The sequence below is a fragment of the Chrysemys picta genome, chromosome 5, assembly GCF_011386835.1.
Source record: "Chrysemys picta bellii isolate R12L10 chromosome 5, ASM1138683v2, whole genome shotgun sequence".
NCBI classification, from domain to species: Eukaryota; Metazoa; Chordata; order Testudines; family Emydidae; genus Chrysemys; species Chrysemys picta.
The window spans coordinates 145,251,760-145,278,583 of record NC_088795.1 but is presented as its reverse complement, the minus strand read 5'-3'; the positions used below and the strand labels follow the sequence as shown (position 1 = coordinate 145,278,583).

The 26,824-nt window shown below is 50.0% G+C and overlaps 1 protein-coding gene across 1 annotated transcript in view; it reads right to left on the bottom strand.

Moving 5' to 3' along the window:
- Positions 1-26,824, bottom strand: part of LOC135984063 (dedicator of cytokinesis protein 2-like) — a 202,590-nt gene that overhangs the window by 3,851 nt on the left and 171,915 nt on the right. The window contains exons 26-27 of the mRNA XM_065598501.1: positions 14,223-14,350; positions 12,346-12,411 (exon numbers count right to left, since the gene is read on the bottom strand). Coding sequence (XP_065454573.1) covers positions 12,346-12,411; positions 14,223-14,350 — 194 coding nt within the window. The remainder of the gene's footprint in view (positions 1-12,345; positions 12,412-14,222; positions 14,351-26,824) is intronic.

Here is a 26,824-nt window from a genome sequence, read left to right as displayed (position 1 = left end):
AACGTAGGATACTGTGTTCCAAAACTACTGGAAATAAAACTTCTCACCTCAGGTGTCAGTCTCAGACTGACTCAATCAAAATGAGAGCAATCAACAGCTGTGGAGCAACCCAAGCCCTGTCTGCACCAGACACAGGCATGAGCATTTACCAAGAGAAAAGAACCCCAAGCGAAGTCTCTGAATAGGGATCCCCCGGGCTAAGAGACAATAGGCTGTTACTATAGAAAGGGAAAAGAAAGGGCACAGGATGTTACCCATTACGAAGGAGACACTTTGCCAGTGGGAGAGTGTGATGGGGTGTGCTCCCACACTGGCCCTGCAAGAGCTGAATTAGGCCAGGTGGGCCCAATCATCTAATTAGGTTGCAAACAGGGGAGCTTTAGGCTGGAGGCAGCTAATTAGAGAGAAGCTCACCTGCGAGGGACAGGCAGATCTCCTACAAAAGCCAGAAGGCTGGCAACCGAAGGAGCAGCAGAGAGAAGTCTGCAGCTACTCCCTGGGAGAATGGAGGAGTGCTGAGGCAGCTGCTAGGAGAGGGCAGTCGCTCCCGGGGAGAAGGGAAGTGGGTTTGGAGTTGGTACACCCAGTGCAAGGAGGGGAACCAGAAGAGGTAGGAAACAGTTCAGGGAAGGAGCAGTGAGGACGGGGAGAGGAAAGCCCAGAGCTGCTGGGGAAAGGGTCTCTGGACTGGAATCTGGAGTAGAGGGCAGGCCTGGGTTCCCCTACCAGCCACCAAGGGTGTGGCATAGCCCGGCATGGCAGTGAAGGGGAAGACTGCCTGGGTCACTGTGGGTGTGACAGGGAATGGAAGGGGGGAATGCCGAGTGACATGGCCTGAGGCTGAGTCACAAAGGGGACGCTGTGGTTCCTGGGACCAGAAAGGAGCTGCAGACCTGAGAGAGAGAAGGTGTGACAGGGTTTGGGTGTGAACTCAAGAGCTAATCCCCAGAGTGGCCAGGAGGAGGTGCCAGACAGCAAAGTAACTTGTTCATAATTATAGGCTATAGATTCCATTTTATGTTTCTTTTACCTGTACCCTTATATGTCTAAACACTTGTACTTGCTTTTATTTGAATCTCTATCTCAAGCTCTGTTAAACTCCAAACTGGTTTTACTATAGATACGTCTAAGTGCTAAGGCGGGTGTTGAGCTGTGGTGAAACAGTGAACCGGGATGCATTGCTTCCACCAAGGCAACGAATCAATGCACAGCAGGTGTCCAGAACGAAGGGGATTGGGCACTCGAGTGTAGATGTGTACATTGCTAGCCTGCATTGGGAAAGCACAGAGTGTGTGGAGCCTGGAGACGAGAGCTTGGGTTAGCCAGACGTTGGTAGCTGGGGAGGGTTTCCCCTGGTGGACACAGCCAAGGCTCCCTCCTGTTGTGAGCAGCTGGTAGTGATTCACTCTGCACCCCTTGGGTAACCCTGAAAAGTGCCACCGTGGCAAGGTCAGCAGGATCTACACCCAGTTTATGAACAAAGCGAAGTTCACGCCCAAGGCAGTAGAGTACACTGAGACACAAAGTGACACTGAAAAGTAATAGGGTTGAAAATGGTGTGTGTGAGTGTGAAGTTTTTATTGTTTGTTTATATCAGGAGAGGGAAACAGAACAAAGACAGCACAAAATGAGCAAGCTAGAGAAGTGCTGCACACTAACCAAGCTGCAGTTTGAGCAGCTGTGAACCATCGGGGATTAGTCGTTGCAAGGAAAAGCCTCAAGGAAACGATCTGAGCTTATGGAACAAGACACGTTACATGTCAAGCAGCCAAACCCCTCGGGAAGGAATGAGGGTGTGAGGAGTTCAGGCATCCGTACAACACCGCCAGACTGGCACAGTCCTCAACAAGACAGGCAATGGCCGAGAGCCTATAAGAATCAGAAGGCAGTGGAGGAAGCTGCCCATAGGAAACAGTTGGAGCTGGAAGAATGAAAGCATGTAGAATCATAGAAGATTAGGGTTAGAAGAGACCTCAGGAGGTCATCTAGTCCAACCCTCTGCTCAAAGCAGGACCAACACCAACTAAATCATCCCAGCCTGACCTTAAAAATCTCTAAGGAAGGAGATTCCACCACCTCCCTAGGTAACGCATTCCAGTGCTTCACCACCCTCCTAGTGAAATAGTGTTTCCTAATATCCAACCTAAACCTCCCCCACTGCAACTTGAGACTATTGCTCCTTGTTCTGTCACCTGCCACATTGAGAACAGCCTCTTTGGAACCCCCCTTCAGGTAGTTGAAGGCTGCTATCAAATCCCCCCTCACTCTTCTCTTTTGCAGACTAAATAACCCCAGTACCCTCAGCCTCTCTGTGTAAGTCATGTGCCCCAACCCCCTAATAATTTTCACTGCCCTCCACTGGACTCACTCCAATTTGTCCACTTCCTTTCTGTTGTGTGGGGCCCAAAACTGGATGCAATACTCCAGATGTGGCCTCACCAGTGCCGAATAGAGGGGAATAATCACTTCCCTCAATACACTGGCAATGCTCCTACTAATGCAGCCCAATGTGCCGTTAGCCTTCATGGCAACAAGGGCACACTGTTGATTCATATCCAGCTTCTCATCCACTGTAATCCCCAAGTCCTCTTCTGCAGAACAGTCGCTTAGCCACTCAGTCCCCAGCCTGTAGCAGTGCATGGGATTCTTCCTTCCTAAGTGCAGGACTCTGCACTTGTCCTCAAGAGAGGGAGCAAGCGCTCAAAATGCTGAAATTACAAAATAAAAACCCACCTCCCATGAGTAATCCTCCCCAGGGATCAACCAGCTAAGATAAATTATGTCCAAGATACTGGGACGGGGAATGCTTTGAGGAATACCTGACCACTTTTGAGAGGACATGTGAAGTACTCCAAATTCTTGACACACAGAAAATGACCACCTTGTCTCCCAGTCTATCTGATAAATATCCAAAGGAGGCTATGAATTATGATTGAGTCAGAGATACTGTATTGAAAAGGTTTCAAATCATCCCAGAGGAATATTGCCTAAAAATTAGAAACATCAAAAAAACTTGATAAAATAAGTCACGGGGAATAAGTTTATAAAATTATTTAAGGAAATGGATAAGGGATAAAGAGGCAGAGGACTATGAAAATTTGGTATACCCATTTAGCCAAGAGAAGTTCTTTGATGCCTGGCTGGATGAAGTAAGGGCTGTAGTGTGGGATAAATCCCCAGCGATTAAAAGATGCAGCCCATGCAGCTGATCTATATGTGCTAGCGAGGCCATCTGTGAAGCGCAGGTCTGAGGGATGGGCAACACCCAGTGTAAATGGGGGGATCCCGATTTGTCCCAGGCAAGAAGGTGGGAGGGGGTGGATCTGAACCCATACCACCCCAGAAATTGTTGCCTCCTGGCAACCCCAATCACAGGTTCCCGGCCCAGAGCAACAGCCTGAGAAGGCGTTATTTGTGTGAATCCACTGAACACATGAGGAAGCAGTGTGCTTTATGTGTGGAATCCACATAGGGATGCCTGAGGTGATCACAGTTAATTGTGTCTGTTCTGCCCTGTGACACTACACCCCATATTCTCCATAGAGATATTCTTATGATATGAATATGGCACAACTCAGATGTGCTTTATGCAAGATGGGTCATGTGAGGTATCATTGGAAAGGTTATGATTTACTGAATGTTATTATCCTATTTGTACATATGTATCATTTCTGTATCTGAAGTTAGGAATATTGACTATGTAACAATTACAAGTGGGTTTATCCCTGGGGAATGCCCACCAGACAGAATGCAATCAGCCTGGATGGGCCATTAGGGAGACCAATAGGATTTTGAAGATGCTAATCTCCCACCTTCCTGAGAAGCTTCCTGGGATGCTGCAAACAACCTTTGACTCCTGTCTGCTTTGACACTGCAGGGTCATGTGATCCTGGTACTGGACTCCATCTTGGACTACTAGTATTTTTCCCACTGATAAGGGGTGGGGATCAAACTGGGAAACAAAGGATTCCCGCCATATGTAAATCCTATTTAAGGCAGGGAAGTCAGTTAATCAGGGGCCATTCCCCACTGAATCCCTGCCCAGGATGACTGCTGGAAACATCTAAGAAACAAAGACAAAGGGGGGCAGGGGAAGGACTGATCCTGGTCTGGAGAAGGTGTCTGGCCTGTGAAAGAAATACCTAGAGTTTTAAGCTGCAAGCAAGAGCAGCTTGTCTTCAAGAACCTCTGCAATCTGCCATAAAGCAACATTTAGGGTGAGAAATTACCACTTGTAACCAGTTTCTTTAGTGTATTAATCTTAGTTTGCGTGTTTGTTTTTACTTGCCCAGTAATCTGCTTTGATCTGTTTGCTATCCTTTATAATCACTTAAAATCTATCTTTTGTAGTTAATAAACTTGTTTTTGTTTTCTCTAAACCCCATTTGTGAAATCCATAATGGAGGGAGGGGCAAAAAGCTGTGCATATCTTCCTCCACATTGAGGGAGGGAGCGAATTTCATGAGTTTACGCTGTACAGTTTTCTGTGCAGTGCAAGCCAATACAATTTTGGGTTTGCACCCCAGTACATCAGGTGGCACCCCAGAGTGGGTGGTAACCCGTCACATGCCCCCCTGGAGGTGGACAGGGTTTATGAAAGATGACAGTGTAAATGGCAGACTGTTTCAAGAGTGGAAGCACACAGTGCCCAGATCATGCTTGGTAGGAAAGATCTGACTAAGGAATCAGATATGCTCGCAGGGGAGAGAGTAAAGCACCTTGCCTTGGGGAAATATGAAACCACTTGTGCCTTTGGCTCATGCCTAACAAGACTGAGAAGGTTTAAAAGATGCTTGGAAGGTGGGATTCTCCATAAGACACCCGCCAATGTTTTGGTGGGAGAATGATATTATTTCACTGCCTAGGACTGTTACTATTGTAAATCCCTCTTGCTGTGGCTATGTCCTGGTTTGCAGACACACACCCTGCAGAGGGGAAGGTGAAAACTCCACACCCTTAGCAGCAGAGATTAGTGATATGTCTACGAGGAGTCATAAGAACAACCATGCAGCGTCAGACCAATAGTCCATCTAGCCCAGTATCTTTTTTTTGAGATGGGGCAACTAGAACTGCAGGCAGTATTCAAGTTGTGGGCATACAATGGATTCATATAGTGGCATTGTGCTATTTTCTATCTTATCTTTATCATTTTCTAATGGTTCCTAACATTGTTAGCTTTTTTTCTTTACTGCCGCTGCACATTGAGCAGATGTTTTCAGAGAACTATTCATGATGATTCATAAGAACAACCGTACTGGGTCAGACCAAAGGTCCATCTAGCCCAGAGTCCTGTCTTCTGACACTGGCCAATGCCAGGTGCCCCAGAGGGAATGAACAGAACAGGGAATCATCAAGTGATCCATCCCCTGTTGCCCATTCCGGGCTTCTGGCAAACAGAGGCTAGGGAAACCATCCCTGCCCATCCTGGCTAATAACCACTGATGGACCTATCCTCCGTGAATTTATCTAGTAGTTTTTTTTTTTTTAAACTTCGTTATAGTCTTAGCCTTCACAACATCCTCTGGCAAAGAGTTTCACAGGTTGACTGTGCGTTGTGTGAAGAAATACTTCCTGCTGCTTATTAATTTCATTTGGTGACCCCTAGTTCTTGTGTTATAAGAAGGAGTAAATAACACTTCCTTATTCACTTTCTCTACACCAGTCATGATTTTAATAGACCTCAATCATATCCCCCCCTTAGCGTCTCTTTTCCAAGCTGAAAAGTCCCAGTCTTATTAATCTCTCCTCATACGGAAGCCATTCCATATCCCTAACCATTTTTGTTGCCCTTTTCTGAACCTTTTCCAATTCCAATATATCTTTGAGATGGTGTGACCACAGCTGTATGCAGTATTCAAGGTGTGGGTGTACCATGGATTTATATAGAGACAACATGATATTTTCTGTCTTACTATCTATCCCTTTCTTAATGATTCCCAATACTCTGTTTGCTTTTTTTGATTGCCACTGCACATGGAATGGATGTTTTCAGAGAACTATCAACAATGACTCCAAGATCTCTTTCTTGAGTGGTAACGGCTAATTTAGTCCCCATCATTTTATGATTCCAAGATCTCCTACTGAGGAAAATAGAAAAGAGCACAAACTCTGGCAAGTCAAGTGAAAAAGTATAATAAGGCAGGCCAAGGAAGAATTTGAAGAGCAACTAACCAATGACACAAACACTAACAGCAAAAATATGTTTTAAGTACATCAGAGGCAGGAAGATGCCAAACAGTCAATGGGACCGTTGAATGATTGAGGTACTAAATGAGCGATCAAGGAAGACAAGGTTGTTGCGGAGATGCTAAGGGCATGGCTACACTTGCCAGTTAGAGCGAATTAAAGCAGCTCCGTGCGCTCTAACTCACGACCCGTCCACACTGGCAAGGCACGTAAAGCGCCCGGACTCTGCGGCTAGAGCGCTCCTGGTACTCCACCTTGGCGAGTGGAATAACGTTTGATGCGCCCCCGCTAGAGTGCTGTGACGCCAGTGTGGACACCCTGGTCTGTTAATGCGCTCTGATCGGCCTCCAGAAGTGTCCCACAATGCCTGTTCTAGCCACTCTGGTCATCACTTTGAACTCTACTGTTCTGCCCTCAGGTGACCAACCGTCAGTCCTACCCTTTAAATTCTCTGGGAATTTTGAAAATCCCCTTCCTGTTTGCTCAGCCAGGCATGGAGTGCTCTCAGCGCATCTTTCCAGGTGACCATGGCTCCACGCGCCAGGCGAGCCCCAGTATGGAGCAATGGTGAGGTGCTGGACCTCATCAGTGTTTGCGGGGAGGAAGCTGTCCAGTCCCAGCTGCGCTCCAGCTATAGGAATTACGATACCTTCGGGCAGATATCAAGGGACATGATGGAAAGGGGCCATGACTGGGACGCACTACAGTGCAGGGTTAAAGTGAAGGAGCTACGGAATGCCTACCGCAAAGCCCACGAGGCAAACCGCCGCTCTGGTGGTGCCCCCGCGACCTGCCGTTTCTACAAAGAGCTGGACGTGATACTTGGGGGCGACCCCACCTCCACTCCAAGGACTACCATGGACACTTTAGAGCCCAGTTCAACAAGGCAGGAGGAGGAGGAAAGCAGGAGCGAGGATGCTGAGGGGGAGGAAGACACCCCGGAATCTCTGGAGGCATGCAGCCAAGAGCTGTTCTCAAGCCAAGAGGAAGGTAGCCAGTCGTGGTGGCTGGTGCTTGGGGAAGGACAAACACCAGAGGAGGTTCCCGGTAAGCGGCTTTGATTTTGGGAAGGAAGTTATTGGGTGCAGGCTCTTGGGGTGAGGAGGGTTAGGGCTGCATGCATGCCTAGATGCGGAATAGGGCATTGATGCCACTGTGGTCCTTGTCCCAGTCAGGCTAACGTGTCCGCGCCACTGTGCTGCGAGGGGCGGGGGGACCATTGCTGCACATAGGAAGCTGCATATGGGCCAGGGCGGAAGCCGCATTGCAGTAGAAGACCCTCCCTTGCTTCTCAGGTCACCCTCAGCAGCGAGATATCTTCCAGGACGAACTCCTGTAGAAAATGTGGGGACAGTGTTCAGTATAGGGGTCCCCTGCAGCTGTTGGCTCTCCCCAAGGCACAGAAACCCAGAGGACCGTGAAACAATCAGTCCTCCTTGACCCTGTGCTTACTCACCATTTTGGGGCTCCCATGGGTTATGTGCGCTCGCTTTGGGATGGGCAAATTATGCTATTGTGTAGACTGTGCTTACCCTCCTTAAGTATGGGGGAATCATTGCTCTCTCTGGTGTGAACAATGCTGCCTCTGTTAAGTGTTGCATTTTGCCTTTACAGATGCAACCTTGAGATCTCAGTCGTCCATGTTATCACTTGCCGAAAGAATCCAAAGAATTAGGAAGAGGCCACATAGAAGCAAAGAAGACATGCTGCATGAAGTAATCCAGCAGTCCCTTAACGAGAATCTAAAAGCGTAGGAGTGGAGGGAGAGTGAAAGGAGGATCCGCCAGCAGAATGAGGAGCTCCGGCAGCAAAGCACGGATCAGCTGATAAGCATCATGCAGCACCAAGTGGACTCGATCCAGGCGCTCGTAGCCATGCAGGTGGAGCACTACCGCCCCCCCCCCCCCCCCCCCGCAGCCCTTGTCCCAAAACTCTTTCCCTTGTGCCCCCATGGCACCTCCAACCCACTTTCCCCAACATCCGGGTTCTTATCGCCACCAACTGTGGACAGACTGCAGCGCTTTCCCTACTACGCTCTCCGAAGGCTGGTTTAACTCAAAGCGCTCTACATTTGCAAGTGTAGCCATGCCCTAAATGAATTCTTTGCATCAGTCTTCTGGTGCATCAGTAACAGGCTTAAAGACAGGAAACGAAGGGTAGGACTAAATGGTCAGTTTTCACAATGGAGAGAGGTAAATAGTGGGGTTCCCCTTAGATCTGTGTTGTGATGGGCTGGGTTTGGTACTGAATTTCTTTTTCTGTTCCTGCCACCCTCTGTAGGTTGCCAGCCTCGCTAGGTGAGTCTTTGGTGGCACCGCCCAAGTCACACAGTCAAAAATAAATCCCTTCCAGGGTAGCAAAAAGTTCACCGAACTGTCTGCCTTCACCAGGGTCTTCAGCCCTGCCTCTGGGCCCTTTAAATCCATCCCTTTGCTTGGGCTTCTAAACAAGCCTTGGCCCCTTCTTGGCTTAGGCCACTTTGCTGGTGGGGGAACCCGGGTCCAGCCCAGGGAACCTCTCCTCAGTAGCCATGCACTGCCTCCTTTAATCAGATGATGCTGTTTTCTCTGGGCTTCTTCCCACCTGGTCTCTTTCCTTTCATCTGTTACCTTAGGGTTACAGTTCTCAGGTCCTCTCTCTCCCAAGACTAGGAAATACAGCCAGTCAAGCTCCTTCAGTAGAGAGGGAGCACCCTTCTTCACCTCCCTGGTCCCAGCCAGGAACCGACCTGCTAAGGCCCCACAGTTCCTTTGATCTGAGCCTGCGGGGCTCTGATGGGCTGAACAGAAGCAGCCATTCTAGGCAGGTCTGGAGAGCCAACCCTCACCGCTCTTTTCCTGGGGGGGGGGGGGTGTAATAGGACCACGGTCGCCTCCAGCAGAGGGCCATGAAGGCCTGGTACACCCCCTCACAGCTGTTCAACATATTTATAAATATGATCTGGAAAAAAGGGTGAACATTGAGTTGGCAGAATTTGCAAATGATACAAAATTACTCAAGATAGTTAAGTCCAAAGTTGCCTGGGAAGTGTTACAAAGGGATCTCACTAAACTGGGCAACACAATGGCAGAGGAAATTCAATGCTGACAAGTAATGTGCAAAGTAATGCACATTGAAAAAAGTAATCCCAATTATACATAAAAAAAGACGGGGTCTAAATTAGCTGTTACCACTCAAGAAAGAGATCATGGAGTCACTGTGGAGAGTTCTCTGAAAACATCCACTCAATGTGCAGCGGCAGTCCAAAAAAGCAAACAGAATGTTGGGAATCATTAAGAAAGGGGTAGATAATAGGACAGAAAATATCATGTTGCCTCTATATAAATCCATGGTACGCCCACATCTTGAATACTGCATGCAGATCTGGTCACTCCATCTCAAAAAAGATATATTAGAATTAGAAAAGGTGCAGAGAAGGTCAACAAAAATGATTAGGGGTATGGAACAGCTTCCATACAAGGAGAGATTTAAAAGACTGGGGCTGTTCAGCTTAGAAAAGAGACGACTAAGTGGGGGATATGATAGAGGTCTATAAAATCATGAATAGTGTGACAAAAGTGAGTAGTAAAGTATTATTTACCCCTTCACGTAACACAAAAACCAAGGGTCACCCAATAAACTTAATAGGCAGCAGGTTTAAAACAAACAAAAGGAAGGCTCTGTGTGATTCTACAGCTGGGTGTGTCTCTACCAATGTGTGTGCTGGAATGGGGCTTGAGAGCCTTTCACAGCAGCACAGAGTAAGGGAAACCTAGGCTAGTTGGACAGGCAGGCTCAGTGGGACCCCAGCACATCTGGTGGCACCGAGAAAGCGGGGTCCAACCCGTCACAAGATCTACCATTGGCTATTAGCCAAGATGGTCAGGGACAGAATCTCATGCTCTGGGTGTCAGTAAACCTCCTAATGCCAGAAGCTGGGACTGGACGGCTGGATCACTCAACAGGGGATGAATCACTCAAAATTGCCCTGTTCTGTTCATTCCCTCTGAAGTATTTGGCACAGTCCATTGTCAGAAACCAGATTCTGGGCTAGACGGACCATTGGCCGCTCTTAAGGTTCTCTTAGGAGAAATGGATGACACAAGCCTGCAAGGCCCTGAATATTGGCTAACTGGTCAGGTCAAAGGGGCAACACTAATGTGAGGAGTGGGATAGTTTCCAAGGAGAGAAATAAGCTGGTATTCCTGTTAAACTAAGATGGAACAAATAATGGAGGTGCTCTCAGAACTCAAAGATATCCAAAAGAAGTTAAAACAGGTTCTGGAAATTTCTCAGAAGGATTTAAAGAAACTTATGGAGGTTTCCCAGAAAGGACTGAGAGACAACCTGTGGTCAGAGATGAAATCTCTGTTGGGACAGCAGCTATCAAGTGTCTGGGCAGATTTGGGGTAATTTGTACCTCCATCACTAGACTGAAATGTCATGTGGTACCAAGGATATGTCAACACGTTTATCTGGATCAACCACACTTGTAATAGGTTTCAGAGTAGCAGCCGTGTTAGTCTGTATCCGCAAAAAGAACAGGAGTGCTTGTGGCACCTTAGAGACTAACAAATTTATTAGAGCATAAGCTTTCGTGGAATACAGCCCACTTCTTCGGAAGCATACAGAGCTTGATGGATTTCCACTCCATACGGCTAAATGCAGTGCCTTGCTCTGTATGCTTCCGAAGAAGTGGGCTGTAGTCCACGAAAGCTTATGCTCTAATACATTTGTTAGTCTCTAAGGTGCCACAAGTACTCCTGTTCTTTTTGCACACTTGTAATGTTATCAAAAAAAGATATCAAGTTAGTTTGAGAGGCTCTATCTTCCATAAACCCACATTGATTGGCATTAACTGCATTACCCTTCTTTAATTCTTTATGAATCGAGTCCCGTCTCAACTGCTTCATTGTCTTGGCCAGAAATGATGTCATGCTGACAGGCCTGTGATTAGCCAGGTCATCCCATTTACCCTTTTTTAAAAATGGCACAACATTAGCTTTCTTCCGGTCTTCTGGAATTTCCCCAGTGCTCCAAGACTTATTGAAAATCAACATTAATGGTCCTGCAAGCTCCTCAGACAATTCTTTTAAATCTTTTGGATGCAAGTTAACTGGACCTGCTGATTTTAAAGATGTCTAACTTTAGTAGCTTCTGTTTAACATCTGCTAGTGATGGGAAGAATGTTATCTTCACCATATGATAAGACTGTGACAGACTGACAATATCTATAATATACTTAACAAACCTTGTGGAATTAAGATTAACTTTAATTCAATAAAGTGTAACATTATTGAATTAGGGTTAACACCTTTGCAGTTCATTGTATTACAAATGCAAACATTTACACAGTACTGTGAAATTGTATGGAACTTCTTTAGTAGAATGACAAGATTAATAAAATTAATACAATTTCTGGAAGTTCAAAGGTCTTTCTGGAACAATAGGTATGAAATGAATTTCCTTAGGAAATACCTTGAGGTGAGGGGAATGCAAATCCTCCCCTTCTGAAGCCAATCTTTTGAAGATATGCCCCAAGGAAAGAGAACCTTTGTATACTAACTACTTGCTTCTGGAAACTCCAGTTCAAAGAGCCCTGGAGTGTATAAAAAGGAAACTGAACATGTTATGAGTGTGCTTGTTTCAAGCTGAAGATCTGATGAACTTGTAGCCACAAGGTGTCGCTCAGGTGGGGTATTAAAAGTCTGCACCTGAGCATTTTCCATGGTTCCTAACTTTCCTAACTTCTGATTAATATTCATTAAGAACTAAAACCCCATCTTGTTCTTTATCTGTTAGGACACTGATCCATAAGCAAATTAAAGACGTATTATTCTTCCCACAAGACTTCAAGAAATCCAATAAGTTTAGAAAATGAAGGTCTGATAGCCCTGGCCAAACCCAATCATAGTGCACATCTGAACTTCTCGGTCATACAGTTCTGCTGATGCACCACACATCCAACCCACAGACCACAGACCCAGACCCACTACTACAGTCCCGGTCTCCCCATCCCATCGCTCGGCAGGAGCCCCATCTCCACCACCTCTCAAGGTGACAGCAAATGTAAGGATGGGGGCTGAAGTGAGAAGCATGTGGGCTTCTCCCAGGTGCTCAGGCTGCCCCTATTCTTCCCCTCTCCTCCTGTATTTCAAAACTTCCCAGAGGAATGCTCACCAGCTCAGAGTCCTCCCTGTACTGTCTCTCTTCTCCACTCCGACGTGTCAGCTGCTCTTCTGCTCTCTGGAACCAACAATATCAAACAGAATTCATCTTTACAATCAAGCTAAGAGTCATTATCATTGGCTCATTTCACCATAAGACCGACGGGCAGGGCTGTGCTTCCCTTGTCTACCTTTCCCTCTCTGGGACCTGTTTCCAAATGTGGCATGGCACCGAGAGGAAAGCTGGTGCAGCTCTCTGCTTCAGGCTGGAGGGAGGCGGGTGAGACCCTCACACAGGATTTTGGCATGGCTGAGGTGATGGGCTGCTATGGTAAAAGGGACATTATACACAGGCCTCTTCTGCCCGTCCCACTGAGTAGCCAATGCTGGCACCCTTCAGAAGGTGGATGTCTCAACCAGTCCCACTCTGCATCTGCCAGGGGAATAGTTGTATTAGAGAAAGTTGGGGCTCAGAGTGTCCAGGCCTTATCCCCTCACTTCACCTTATAAAGGAGCTCCTTGAGCAAAGGGTTGTAACCACGTACCCTGAAGTGATGTATTATAGGAGCCTCAGAAAGTTGCAATTGAAGGGGCAGGAACTGGAGGGTTCAGAGGATATGGTCCTGTTGGTCTAATTAGAGCTGCTTTTGGCTAATTTTCAAAGGTAAACCGTCCAGAAGCAAGTTTGATGGATGAGGGGCACTCCCGGTGCTGGTGGGTGGCAGCTCGTGAACACTAGGCTGCCCATGTAGCTAACACCAGTGGTGCTGACTTGGCAGGGCTCAGATATCGCACTGCCTAGTGCGAGAGGCAGCTCTCTGGGCCAAGACCGAAAAGGACAAAAACTGAGCGTGGCCCTTAAAGACAGCAGCTCCAACTGACCCTCACAGGGGAGCCAGTCTGGAGCTCATTCCTTCTCAGAGGAGACTCTGAGCTCTATTCCTGATTCTGCCACAGCCTCCATGTGACACCTTGGGCAAGCCACTTCATCTCTCTGGGCCTAGTGCTAATAGCCCTTTGTTCCTCTCCACCTTTGTCTGTCTTGTCTATGTAGATTGTCAGCTCTCCATGTCACAGACTGTCTTCTGCTATGTGTCTATACAGCAGCCAGCCAATGGGTGACCTCAGCTGGAGCTTTGAGACACTACAAACAAATAAAAACAAATGGAATAATTCCATTTGCTCTGTCCTGTAACTCACATGGGTTGGGCAACTTCCCCTAGGTCTAGTACACAGGGAGAAGGGTCAGCCCACAGGGAGGGAGATATACTGACCAAGTTTGAAAGGGGCTTCCCACCAGGGCTCCATGATGCTTTCCCTAGGGTCTCCCCACCCCATGGAGAGGGCCAAGGGCTTGCAGGTGTGGTCAGGAATTACAGGGCTTCCCTAGGGCTTGCAGGTGACTATGGTATTAGGCACCCATCACTGCAGTGGAGGCCGTGGCTTGGCCCATCAAATCATGATGGTTTGACTCAGATAGAATTGCTGTGGTTTCATCTCTGAGGGCTTTAGCAGCTCCATCTTGTTTATTGGGAAAGTGCCTGGGACACTGGTTCTCCACTTGTGAGATAACTCCCTTCTCTTCGTGTGTCATTATATAATGCCTGCATCTGTAACTTTCACTCCATGCATCTGAAGAAGTGGGTTTTTTACCCACAAAAGCTTCTGCCCAAATAAATCTGTTAGTCTTTAAGGTGCCACCGGACTCCTTGTTGTTCTTGCCTGGGGCAGTGGGCTAGTTACACAACAGCCCAGCAACCCCTGCTATGTCCCCTGTAGCGGGAGGGGGATGCCAGCCTGAGCCCCAAGGTTTGTGTTCAGCCTAGCTCAGACCCATTGAACCGCGTGAGGCCGACCGCCGGCGCTGAACCCACGTAATGGGGGTTTTACCTTCTGGGCTTTGTACAGCACCTCCAGGATATTGCTGAGCAGCTCAATGCAAGCCTCCTCCTCCTCCCCCGTCTCAATCAGCTCCCGAAGGATGGGGATGGTAGTATGCAGCAGCATCTCTCGACACTCTGCACAGACAGACAGAGATTAGTTGTGGGGTGGGAGGGGGGCAAACACAGACACCTCCCCGTCCTGGGGAGGGAGTGGGGCAGACGTTCAGGCTCAGGTTGGAGCCCAGGCTCTGCGACCCTTCCCCTTGTGGGTCCCAGAGCCTGAGCCCAAAGGTCTCCACCGCAATTAAACGGCCCCACAGCCCAAGCCCCACAAGCCTGAGCCAGCTGACATGGGCCAGCTGTGAGTGTTTAATTGCACTGTAGACACAGCGAATTCACCACATCCCTAGGGAAGCTGTTCCAGTGGTTAATTCCCCTCAGTGTTAAAAATGTGCCTCTTATTTCTATTCTGAATTTGTCTGGTTTCAGCTTCCAGCAATTGGACCTTGTTCTGCCTTTGTTTGCTAGATCACAAATCTTCTGCTCATCTAAGTACTTACAGGCCCTGACCAAGTCACCTCTTGTCTTGGATAAACTAAATAGCCTGAGCTACTTCAGCCTCTCATTCAGAGGTGAGACTTCAGATCATTCTCATAGCTCTTTTCTGAACCTTTCCAGTTTGTCAATGTCATCTCTTTTAAAGTGTGGACATCAGAACTGGACACAGCATCCCAGAAATGGTCTCACTGCTGCAAGCCAGTGGTCTGAATGAGCTGTCTGCCACCATCTACTGAAGAACTGGAGGAAAAGATCTAATGAGCAGACACACCTGCTTTGCCAGGGTGATTAGCTTTGGCTGTATTGTGTTAACATTCACTTAAACCTTCGAGGCGGGGTACTGAAATGTTATCCTTATTGTATGACTAAAGGGGGGGGGGCAGAAAAATGGTTACTCACCTTCTCATAGCTGTTGTTCTTCAAGATGTGTTTCTCACATCCATTCCAATGGGGCGTGCGCCGTGTGCACAGTCGTCGGAAGGTGTTTCCCCTAGCGGTACCTGTCGGGTCGGCTGTGGAGCTCCCTGGAGCGGCGCCTTCATGGCACTGGATATATGCCCCTGCTGACCTGGCCCCTCCTCAGTTCCTTCTTGCCGGCTGCTCCGACAGCAGGGAAGGCGGGTGGGTTTGGAATGGATGTGAGCAACACATCTCGAAGAACAACAGTTACAAGAAGGTGAGTAACCGTTTTTTCTTCTTCTAGTGCTTGCTCATATCAGTTTCAATTAGGTGACTCCCAAGCCCTACCTAGGCGGTGGGGTCGGAGTTATGGAATCGCTGACTGGAGCACCCCTCTGCCGAATGCTGCATCATCTCTGACGTGCTGGATGATGGCATAATGAGAGGAACGTGTGGACTGAGGACCATGTTGCTGCCCTGCAGATCTCCTGTATCGGAACCTGGGCCAGGAATGCTGCTGAAGATGCCTGCGCCCTTGTGGAGTGTGCCGTAAGGGCCAGGGCTGGAACCTTGGCCAGCTCATAACACGTCCTGATGCAGGATGTGATCCATGATGAGATCCTCTGAGATGAGACCAGGAGCCCTTACATCCTGTCCACAATCACCACAAACAGCTGGTTCGACTTCCTGAATGGCTTCATGTGCTTGATGTAAAAGGCCAGCGCCTGCCAAACACCCAGAGAGTGGAGCCTCTGTTCTTGGACATTAGCGTGAGGCTTAGGGAAGAAGACAGGCAGAAAAATGTCCTGGTTGGTGTGAAAATGTGACACCACCTTGGTAAGGAAGGCCGGGCGAGGTCTGAATTATACCTTGTCCTTAAGGCAACCTTACGACAGGTAGAGAAGGGACCAAGTCATCAGTGGTTCGAAAGGGGGCCCTGTTAGCCTGGAGAGGACCATGTTAAGGTCCCACACAGGGAGCAGTAGTCTAATTTGTGGGTGTAACCGCTCCAGGCTCTTGAGGAAACGGGCAACCATAGGGTTGGTGAAGACTAAACATCCGGCCGCTCCTGGGTGGAAGGCCAAAATGGCTGCAAGGTGCACCTTGATGGACGATGCTGCGAGACCGTGCTGTTTCAGGTGCAGCAGGCACTCCAGGATGAGTAGTATGGGTGCCTGGAGTGGAAGTGTGCGATGCTGAGCACACCAGAACGTGAACCTTTTCCACTTTGCTAGGTATGTGGCCCTAGTGGAGGGTTTTCTGCTGCTGAGTAGGACCTCTCTTACCGGGTCCGAGCCCAGGAGCTCCATGGGGTTTAGCCATGAAGCTTCCAGGCTGTGAGATGGAGGAACTGGAGGTCAGGGTGGTAAAGACGACCGTGGTCCTGAGTGATCGGGTCTGGGAAGGGTGGCAACGTGATCAGGGTGTCCACTGACAGCTCCAGGAGCGTGGTGTACCAGTGTTGTCGAGGCCACGCTGGTGCCACCAGAATTAACTCCGCCCTCTCTCTGCGGACCTTGAGCAGGACCTTGTGCACGAAAGGGATCGGGGGAAAGGCATAGAGCAGGCGGCATCCCCCGGGTAGCAGGAACGCATCTGTGATCGAGCCTGGGCTGTGTTTCTGGAAGGAGCTGAACACTGGGCACTTTCTGTTCCTCTGGATGGTGAATAGTCGATCTGGGGACACCCCGACTTTTGGAAGATGGAGTGTATGACATCTGGGCGGAGGGACCACTCGTGATTGCGGAACGATCTGCTGAGGTGGTCCGCCAGTTTGTTCTGCACTCCTGGGAGATAGGACACCTCCAGGTGAACGGAGTGGGCTATGCAGAACTCCCATAGCTGGAGGGCTTCCCGACAGAGAGGGGAGGAGTGGGCCCCACCCTCCTTGTTGATGTAAAACATGGCGGTGGTGTTGTCTGTCATAACTGCCACACTCTGTCCTTGTAGTTGGGCCAGTCACACCGCCCTCAGCTCCTTGATGTTGATATGGAGCAAAAGCTTGTCCTGCGACCACAGGCCCTGCGTTTGGAGGTCTCCCAAGTGTGCTCCCCATCCCAGACAGGATGCATCCATTACCAGGGACAAGGAGGGCTGGGGGCTGTTGAAGGGGACTCCCTTGCACACTGCCTGAGGGTTGAGCCACCATCGGAGGGACTCGAGCACCTGCTGAGGCACGGTGACCACTGAGTCCAGGCTGTTGTGCCCGGGCGATAGGCAGAAACGAGCCATGCCTCCTGCAAAGATCTGAGCCTCAGTCGGGCATGCCAGATCATGTAAGCGCAGGCTGCCATGTGGCTGAGGAGACTCAGGCATCCCCGTGTGGTAGTGGTCAGGTGTCACGTGAGGCCTTGAATAATGTCTGTCATCGCCTGGAATCGGGCCTGTGGCAGAAACGCTCTTGCCTGAACCGAGTCCAGCACCGCCCCGATGAACTCTAGTCTTTGGGAGGGTGACAAGGTTGACGTGTTCACGTTGAGGAGGAGTCCAAGTGTCTCGAAAGTGGATCTGACCAATTGGACCTGAGACTCCACCTGCTCCCTGGAGAGCCCCCTGAGCAGCCAATCGTCGAGGTAGGGGTATACCTGCACCTGTCTCTTGCGAAGGAAGGCTGCTACAACTGACATGCACTTGGTGTACACTCAGGGGGCTGTTGACAGACCGAATGGAAGGACCATGAACTGATAGTGTTTGTGGTTGACAACAAACCTTAGGAATCGTCTGTGTGCAGGCCGAATAGCTACGTGGAGGTATGCGTCTTTCAGGTCGAGGGCGGCGTACCAGTGTCCCGGATCCAGAGACTGGGTAATTGTACTCAGGGAGACCATGGGAAACTTCAACTTTACCATGAATCTGTTGAGTCCTCGTGGGTCTAGAATGGGTCTGAGACCCCCCCCCCCCCCTTTGGGGATTAGGAAGTATCAGGAATAGAATCCCTTGTCCCTGAGCTCCCGTGGCGAGGAGCGCCTGCATCTCCTGGATAAGGAGTTGCTCCCGAGAAGGGTCCCTGAAGAGGGACGGGGAAGGGGGGCGGGAGAGAGGGGAGGAGCAGAATTGGAGAGAATATCCCACTTCTACCATGTGAAGAACCCAGCGGTCCGAGGTTAATTGGGACCAAGCATGGTAGAAGTGGGACAGATGGTTCATGAAATGGGGAAGGCTCTGGTGCTGAGGCAGGGGCGTCATCCTCGGGCGCACCTTCAAAAGACCTGCTTTGAGTCTGACGATGGCTTGGTCAGGCCCTGGCCCTGCCTGGGCGGGGGATGGGAAGGCTTGGAGGATAAGGGCATTGCTGCTGTGGTTGAGGCTTAAAAGGTTTGCGTTGGGTTTCTGGGATGTGCATAGCCAACAATGTCATAGTCGCTTGGGAGTCCTTTAGGCTGTGCAGCCTGGAGTCCGTTTGCTCCAAAAACAACCCTGCCCTGTCAAACGGCAGGGCCTGCAGGGTTTGCTGCACTTCAGGGGGCAACCCAGATGATTGTAACCATGAGCCCTGCCTCATGGCTATTCCATAGGAAAGGGTGCAGGCTGCAGAATCCGCAGCATCTAGTGAGGCCTGCAAAGAGGTCTGTGCCACTGCCTTTCCTTCATCAAGAATAGCCACAAACTCGGCTCTGGAATCGGGTGGAATCAGCTCCTTAAACGTCAACATGGAGGCCCACGAGTTGAAGTTGTATCTACGGAGGATAGCTTGTTGGTTGGCTATCGTCAGCTGCTGGCCTCCCATTGAGTAGACCTTTCTGCCGAAAAGGTCCATTTGCTTTGACTTTGGAGTCGGTCCCTGCTGCCCTTGTCTCTCCATCTCGTTAACTGCAGCCACTACAAGGGACATGACTGCGGGTGTGAGAACAGGCACTTGTACCCTTTAGAGGGCATGAAGTATTTACGCTCCACGCCTTTAGCAGTATGCGGGATCAGGTTTGCCACAGAGTCTTAATGTTGCTCTGAATTGTTTTTATCAGGGGCAGAGCTACCCTGGATGGCCCCTCTGGTGCCAAGATGTCCAATGGGCCCTCAGGTTCCACTACTTCCTCCGCCTGCAACCCCATGCTGCATGTGATCCTCTGCAGTTGGTCCTGGTGAGCTCTGTGGTCTATCGGGGGCAGACCCGAGGTAGATGCACCTGCCACCGCCTTGTCCAGGGACGAGGATGATGAGGCCAGAGGTGGCCCGGGGTCCTCCTGACCCTCTAGCTCTCTGACCTCCTCCTGGTCAGTGCCAGGGGCCTCTGCGCCGACTGCTGTCCTGGTGGCGGAGGCCTGGCTCGGCGGCGGACATTGTGCCAACGCTGTTGTGGCAGCGGCCTGAATGGCCGGTGGGCCTTGTGTCAACGTCATCTCGGCAGTGGTGGCCTGGACAGCCGATGGGCCTTGTGCCAACATGATCTTGGATCCCTGTGGTGTGGGTTGGTCCTTAGGCAGCGGGGGTGCTCAGGTCTCAGAGGCCACTGACTGGGAGCTCCTGGACAAGGACCCCTGAGCCTGGTGATAAGCCCAGAAGGTCCAAAAGGGCCACTGTGCAGGTGGCTGCGATTGGGGGTGCAGGGCACCACTCCTGCCTCACTTCGGCGCCTGTCAGATCTGTGCCGTCTGTGACGGGAGTAAAGGGAGTCCCCATCAGAGTTCGATGAGACTGATCTCAACCATGATGACCACGGTGGCACCGATGGGTAGTATGCCGGGGACCGGTGCCGAATGTCCGGTGCTGAATTGACAGTGTGGGCGACCAGTGCCACTCTGTTGGTGCCGGGGATTGGTGCCGCTCCACCCTGGGTGTCGGGGAAGGAGACAGTCGCCTCACTGGTGTCGGGGAACCCTGCCGGGAACCCAGTGCTGGTGAGCAGTGCCTTGACGAAGGCGATCGGGAGCAGTGCCGTGGGGAGCAGTGCCAAACTGGAGAGGGCGACCGCTGCATCATGGCCAGCTTGCCTGTAGATGGTGCCGGTTATTGCGGCACTGGAAGCTTGTCTCTGACTGCCAGGGGTTGAGGTGCCGTCATGGTAATCAGATCTCTGGAAGCTTTGAAAGTGACCAGGGTGGAGGGCAGCTCTAACTCCTCTCCTTGGCACTGCCTGTCCGGAGAGTCACTGGGTGCCGGACTCGACGGTCCCCTCAGGGGAACCGAAGTTAATGGTGCCGACTCCTGTGCTCTGGGCACTGAGTGCTCCTGTGTAGGATGCACTGTTGTTGCACCTGCCAGCGCCGCTGGCTTGGGCACAGGGGAACGACCTCTATCAGTCTTCCTGTGCCACTTGTGCGACACTGGGGATTGGGAGCGGTGCTGGGTTGTCTCCGCAGCCTGCGGTGCTGGGGAGCGCCAGTGCCGAGGGTCTCTTAGACCAGAGTCCTTCCTTGGCACCATGTCACATATGGAGGGTGGGGCGCTCTGCATGGCCGCGCTCGGTGCCGGGCCCTGATGGTCTGCGGCAGGTTGGGGGCGAAGAATGGACTCTATCAAGAGGAGGTTTAGACAGAAATCACGCTCTTTCTTTGTCCTGGGGTGGAAAGCTCTGCAGATTTTGCAGCTCTCCGTTTGGTGCACCTTCCCCAGACACTTCAGGCATGAGTCGTGGAGGTCACCTGTTGGCATAGGCTTGCTGCAGGTTCTGCAGGGCTTAAACGCTTGGGACCGAGACATGCCCTGGAACCCAAGAGAGGGGTCAGGGACTGGGGAAAACCCCACTCCCAAAACTTATCTATCAACTATATACAACTATAACTAATTACCTGTGAACTGGAAACTACAGCTACAAACTAGAAGATATGCTAAGGGAAGCACTTGCTATTTTGCAAGCGACCGCAATTCCAACAGCTGTCGCTGGCAGTAAGAAGGAACTGAGGAGGGGCTGGGTCAGCAGAGACATATATTCAGCCCCATGAAGGCGCTACTCTAGGGGGTTCCACAGCCGACCCGATGGGAGCTGCTAAGGGAAAAAGTTTCCGACGACTGTGTACGCGGCACGTGCACACCTGATTGGAATCTATATGAGCAATCACTTGAAGAAGAATTATACTTAATATGCCCTGATTGAGGGGTCACTGTAGCTGGGAGGAGAACTTGGCCTGCTAAGCGTGGGGTACTGAGCCACTGCCAAGTGAAAGCTGGATGGGCGGGAATCAGGTCAGGTGCTCTAGATACCACTTGACCTTTCCTCTTCAGTGTCTAAGGATAGAGCTGACTCGACTCACTGCAGAGTCTGTGCCTCTCCTCCGTGATCACTACACTGCAATCACTGAGTAGGTGGTCTAATGCAGAGCAGGCAGCCGCACTGGGTGCTGCACTTCCAGGGCAATCACTCCTGCTGAAATCAGTAAGAACTGGGCGAGGTGGTGGAGCCGCAGAACATGGCCTTGCTGCTAAATGCAGCATACGTAGAGATGCAGCAGCAAAGGCCCTCCCCTGCCCAGCAAATCCTAGAGCTGTGGTTACAAAGAGCTGGGCTGCGTGGCTGTGGTGCTGTCGGACTGGATTGGACGAGACAAAGGACACAGCAGAGTAGTGGTAGAGGCAGTGCATGAGAAGCAGCAGCAAGCGGCAGAGGCCTCAGTAGCCCACCCCCAGGGCCTGAAGGTGAATGCACCTGGATGAACCCCTTGGACTCTGGGACTCAAACAACCCATGAGTGGGATTCAGTGGAGTGCTAGGCAGAGACGGGCTCCACCTAACGAAGAGAGGGAAGAGCATCTTCGCCAGCAGGCTGGCTAACCTAGTGAGGAGGGCTTTAAACTAGGTTCACCGGGGGAAGGAGACCAAAGCCCTGAGGTAAGTGGGGAAATGGGATCCTGGGAGGAAGCACAAGCAGGAGAGCACAAGAGGGGAGGACTCCTGTCTCATGCTGAGAAAGAGGGACAATCAGTGAGTTATCTTAAGTGCCTATACACAAATGCAAGAAGCCTGGGAAACAAGCAGGGAGAACTGGAAGTCCTGGCACAGTCAGGGAACGATGATGTGATTGGAATAACAGAGACTTGGTGGGATAACTCACATGACTGGAGTACTGTCATGGATGGATATAAACTGTTCAGGAAGGACAGGCAGGGCAGAAAAGGTGGGGGAGTTGCGTTGTATGTAAGAGAGGAGTATGACTGCTCAGAGCTCCGGTATGAAACTGCAGAAAAACCTGAGAGTCTCTGGATAAAGTTGAGAAGTGTGAGCAACAAGGGTGATGTCGTGGTTGGAGTCTGCTATAGACCACCAGACCAGGGGGATGAGGTGGACGAGGCTTTCTTCTGGCAACTAGCAGAAGTTGCTAGATCGCAGGCCCTGGTTCTCATGGGAGACTTTAATCACCCTGATATCTGCTGGGAGAGCAATACAGCGGTGCACAGGCAATCCAGGAAATTTTTGGATAGTGTAGGGGACAATTTCCTGGTGCAAGTGCTGGAGGAACCAACTAGGGGCAAAGCTTTTCTTGACCTGCTACTCACAAACAGAGAAGAACTAGTAGGGGAAGCAAAAGTGGATGGGAACCTGGGAGGCAGTGACCATGAGATGGTCGAGTTCAGGATCCTGACACAAGGAAGAAAGGAGAGCAGCAGAATACGGACCCTGGACTTCAGAAAAGCAGACTTTGACTCCCTCAGGGAACAGATGGGCAGGATCCCCTGGGAGAATAACATGAAGGGCAAAGGGGTCCAGGAGAGCTGGCTGTATTTTAAAGAATCCTTATTGAGGTTGCAGGAACAAACCATTCCGATGTGTAGAAAGAATAGTAAATATGGCAGGCGACCAGCTTGGCTAAACAGTGAAATCCTTGCTGATCTTAAACGCAAAAAAGAAGCTTACAAGAAGTGGAAGATTGGACAAATGACCAGGGAGGAGTATAAAAATATTGCTCAGGCGTGCAGGAGTGAAATCAGGAAGGCCAAATCACACTTGGAGTTGCAGTTAGCAAGAGATGTTAAGAGTAACAAGAAGGGTTTCTTCAGGTATTTTAGCAACAAGAAGAAAATCAAGGAAAGTGTGGGCCCCTTACTGAATGAGGGAGGCAACCTAGTGACCGAGGATGTGGAAAAAGCTAATGTACTCAATGATTTTTTTGCCTCTGTCTTCACGAACAAGGTCAGCTCCCAGACTGCTGCACTGGGCAGTACAGCATGGGGAGAAGGTGACCAACCCTCTGTGGAGAAAGAAGTGGTTCGGGACTATTTAGAAAAACTGGACGTGCACAAGTCCATGGGGCCGGATGCGCTGCATCCGAGGGTGCTAAAGGAGTTGGCGGGTGAGACTGCAGAGCCATTAGCCATTATTTTTGAAAACTCATGGCGATCGGGGGAGGTCCCGGATGACTGGAAAAAGGCTAATGTAGTGCCCATCTTTAAAAAAGGGAAGAAGGAGGATCCGGGGAACTACAGGCCAGTCAGCCTCACCTCAGTCCCTGGAAAAATCATGGAGCAGGTCCTCAAGGAATCAATTATGAAACATTTAGAGGAGAGGAAAGTGATCAGGAACAGTCAGCATGGATTCATGAAGGGGAAGTCGTGCCTGACTAACCTAATTGCCTTCTATGATGAGATAACTGGCTCTGTGGATGAGGGGAAAGCAGTGGATGTGTTATTCCTTGACTTTAGCAAAGCTTTTGATACGGTCTCCCACAGTATTCTTGCCGTCAAGTTAAAGAAGTATGGGCTGGATGAATGGACTGTAAGGTGGATAGAAAGCTGGCTAGATCGTCGGGCTCAACGGGTAGTGATCAATGGCTCCATGTCTAGTTGGCAGCCGGTTTCAAGCGGAGTGCCCCAAGGGTCAGTCCTGGGGCCGGTTTTGTTTAATATCTTTATTAATGATCTGGAGGATGGTGTGGACTGCACTCTCAGCAAGTTTGCAGATGACACTAAACTAGGAGGCGTGGTAGATACACTAGAGGGTAGGGATCGGATACAGAGGGACCTAGACAAATTAGAGGATTGGGCCGAAAAAAACCTGATGAGGTTCAACAAGGACAAGTGCAGAGTCCTGCACTTAGGACGGAAGAATCCCATGCACTGCTACAGACTAGGGACCGAATGGCTAGGTAGCAGTTCTGCAGAAAAGGACCTAGGGGTCACAGTGGACGAGAAGCTGGATATGAGTCAACAGTGTTCTCTTGTTGCCAAGAAAGCTAACGGCATTTTGGGCTGTATAAGTAGGGGCATTGCCAGCAGATCGAGGGACGTGATCGTTCCCCTTTATTCGACATTGGTGAGGCCTCATCTGGAATACTGTGTTCAGTTTTGGGCCCCACACTACAAGAAGGATGTGGAAAAATTGGAAAGAGTCCAGCGGAGGGCAACAAAAATGATTAGGGGGCTGGAGCACATGACTTATGAGGAGAGGCTGAGGGAACTGGGATTGTTTAGTCTCCAGAAGAGAAGAATGAGGGGGGATTTGATAGCAGCCTTCAACTACCTGAAGGGGGGTTCCAAAGAGGATGGAGCTCGGCTGTTCTCAGTGGTGGCAGACGACAGAACAAGGAGCAATGGTCTCAAGTTGCAGTGGGGGAGGTCCAGGTTGGATATCAGGAAAAACTATTTCACTAGGAGGGTGGTGAAACACTGGAATGCGTTACCTAGGGAGGTGGTGGAGTCTCCTTCCTTGGAGGTTTTTAAGGCCCGGCTTGACAAAGCCCTGGCTGGGATGATTTAGCTGGGAATTGGTCCTGCTTTGAGCAGGGGGTTGGACTAGATGACCTCTTGAGGTCCCTTCCAACTCTGATATTCTATGATTCTATGAAGGAAAGGGGGAGTGGCATATAAAACGGGCATTCATCCATTGGACTTTCAAGGTGGGAAACTGAGGCAAAAGGACTACTGCCCAACAAAGCGCAAGATGGGTGTTTGCGTACTTTTGAGTCATTGTTGCTGTTTTCCCAAATAAATGCTGAGTTCCCTCTCACCTTAACACAATTTTGCTTTTATGTTGTACACAGACTCAGTGCTTGTGAGTGGGGAAGGACTGCCTCTGAGAGGTGCCCTGGAGAGGCCGTTAGTTCTCCCAGATTTCTGATGAGGGCTCAAGCGGGTTTTGTTTTATAATTTTCAGAGGCACCCCTAGATATTGAACCCCTGGCTGCTGACACCACTTGGGAGAAGGGTTGCACTGATGCCGTGCAGTGTGAATACCACCTCCCTACTTCTATTTGATATGCCTTTCCATGTATGTCCAAGGATCCCATCTGCTCTGTCAACCAACTGAACATGAGCTCCTAGTGCAGTACATGGCTATCTACCATGAGTCCGAAAAGCTTTCCTGAGTCACTGTTTTCCAAATACAATCCTCCAACCTCTACATGATGTGGTCACTAGTGGCATCAGATGATGAGAAAGGAGAGTGATCCCGAAGCACTCGTGCTGCTCGGAACATTGCCAAGCAGAGAAGAGGGAAATCACAGACATCTCAGGGCCTTCCAGCAGGGCACATCCCAACCTTACCCTGAGAAGGCCAGGGCCATGCCCAGCCTGTACAGGTCCCCGCTCCACCTCCCTGACCTGAGCAGACACCAGTCTGGCAGCTGAAGATCCTTAACTATTACCCCCAAAGGCCCCTGGAGTGCAGAAGCAATTCAGAGTCTCACAAACAGGCACTAAACAGTCATGGGGCTGTTGCTGTGCAGAGGAAATGACCAGGATCACAGCGAGCCCAGGGCATTAAATATTACAAATGAGCACTGAGGAGAGGCTGTGGGGTGGGGAAAGATATGGGCCACAAAACCAGGAGAATTTGAGTCAGACCCCTCTCTCTCTGTTAGCTCTGCCAATAGCCCTCAACCCTGAGCCACAGCACCCACTGCTATTCCACTCCTGGACTCCCTTGAGTGTTCACTGTTAAAAGTGTAGAAGTCTCCTTGTTCCAGGGAAGGGATAATTGAGGCTAGGGTAACCATGCAAAATTTTATTTTCTTCCGGAATTTGTTCAACTCTGTTAGATCTTATATGGGCCTGAGACCTCCTTTTGTCTTGGGGATCGGGAAGTAACAGAAATAGAAGCCTTTTCCCCCAAGGTCCAATGGTACTTCCTCTATGGCCCCTTTCTAAAGAAGAAACTGGACCTCCCGCTGAAGGGCCATCTCGTGAGAATGGTCCCTGAAGAGGGACGGGGAGAAGGGGGGAGAAGTAAATTGGATGGCATACCTCTGTTCCACTGTGCTTAAGACCCACTGGTCTAATGTTCTATGGATCCAGGCACTTAGCAAGAAGGACAAACAACTGGTAAATAAAAAAGGAGGACCCGATGGAAGTGAGGAGACTGGTATATTGCCCTCAACAACCCCAACAAAATGCCCGCTTGGAAGAGGCGTCTTGATGGGATGAGCTCATTGATGCTGAAGCGGAAGGAAGTGGAGGGTGCCTTGTACAGCTCCTTCCCTTTTTCCTTGACTGGAAAGGCTGTTGTTGACAAAAATGTTTTCTTTTAGTTGCTGGAGTGTAGATTCCAAGGGACTTCAGAGAAGGGCCTACAAGTGAAAGGTCCTGTATGGTCTGTTGGATTTCTGCAGGTAGTCCAGAGGACTGAAACCACAATAAGAAGAGAGCCTGAGACATAAGCCCTTGTATCAGAGGCCTGGTATGAGGTCTGAACTAAAGTAGTGGTCAAAACTTTGCTACCATAAAGCAAAGTTAACTTGTGAGCAAGAGACAGGCCCTGCTCACAGAATCTGGCAAGAACAGGGCTGAT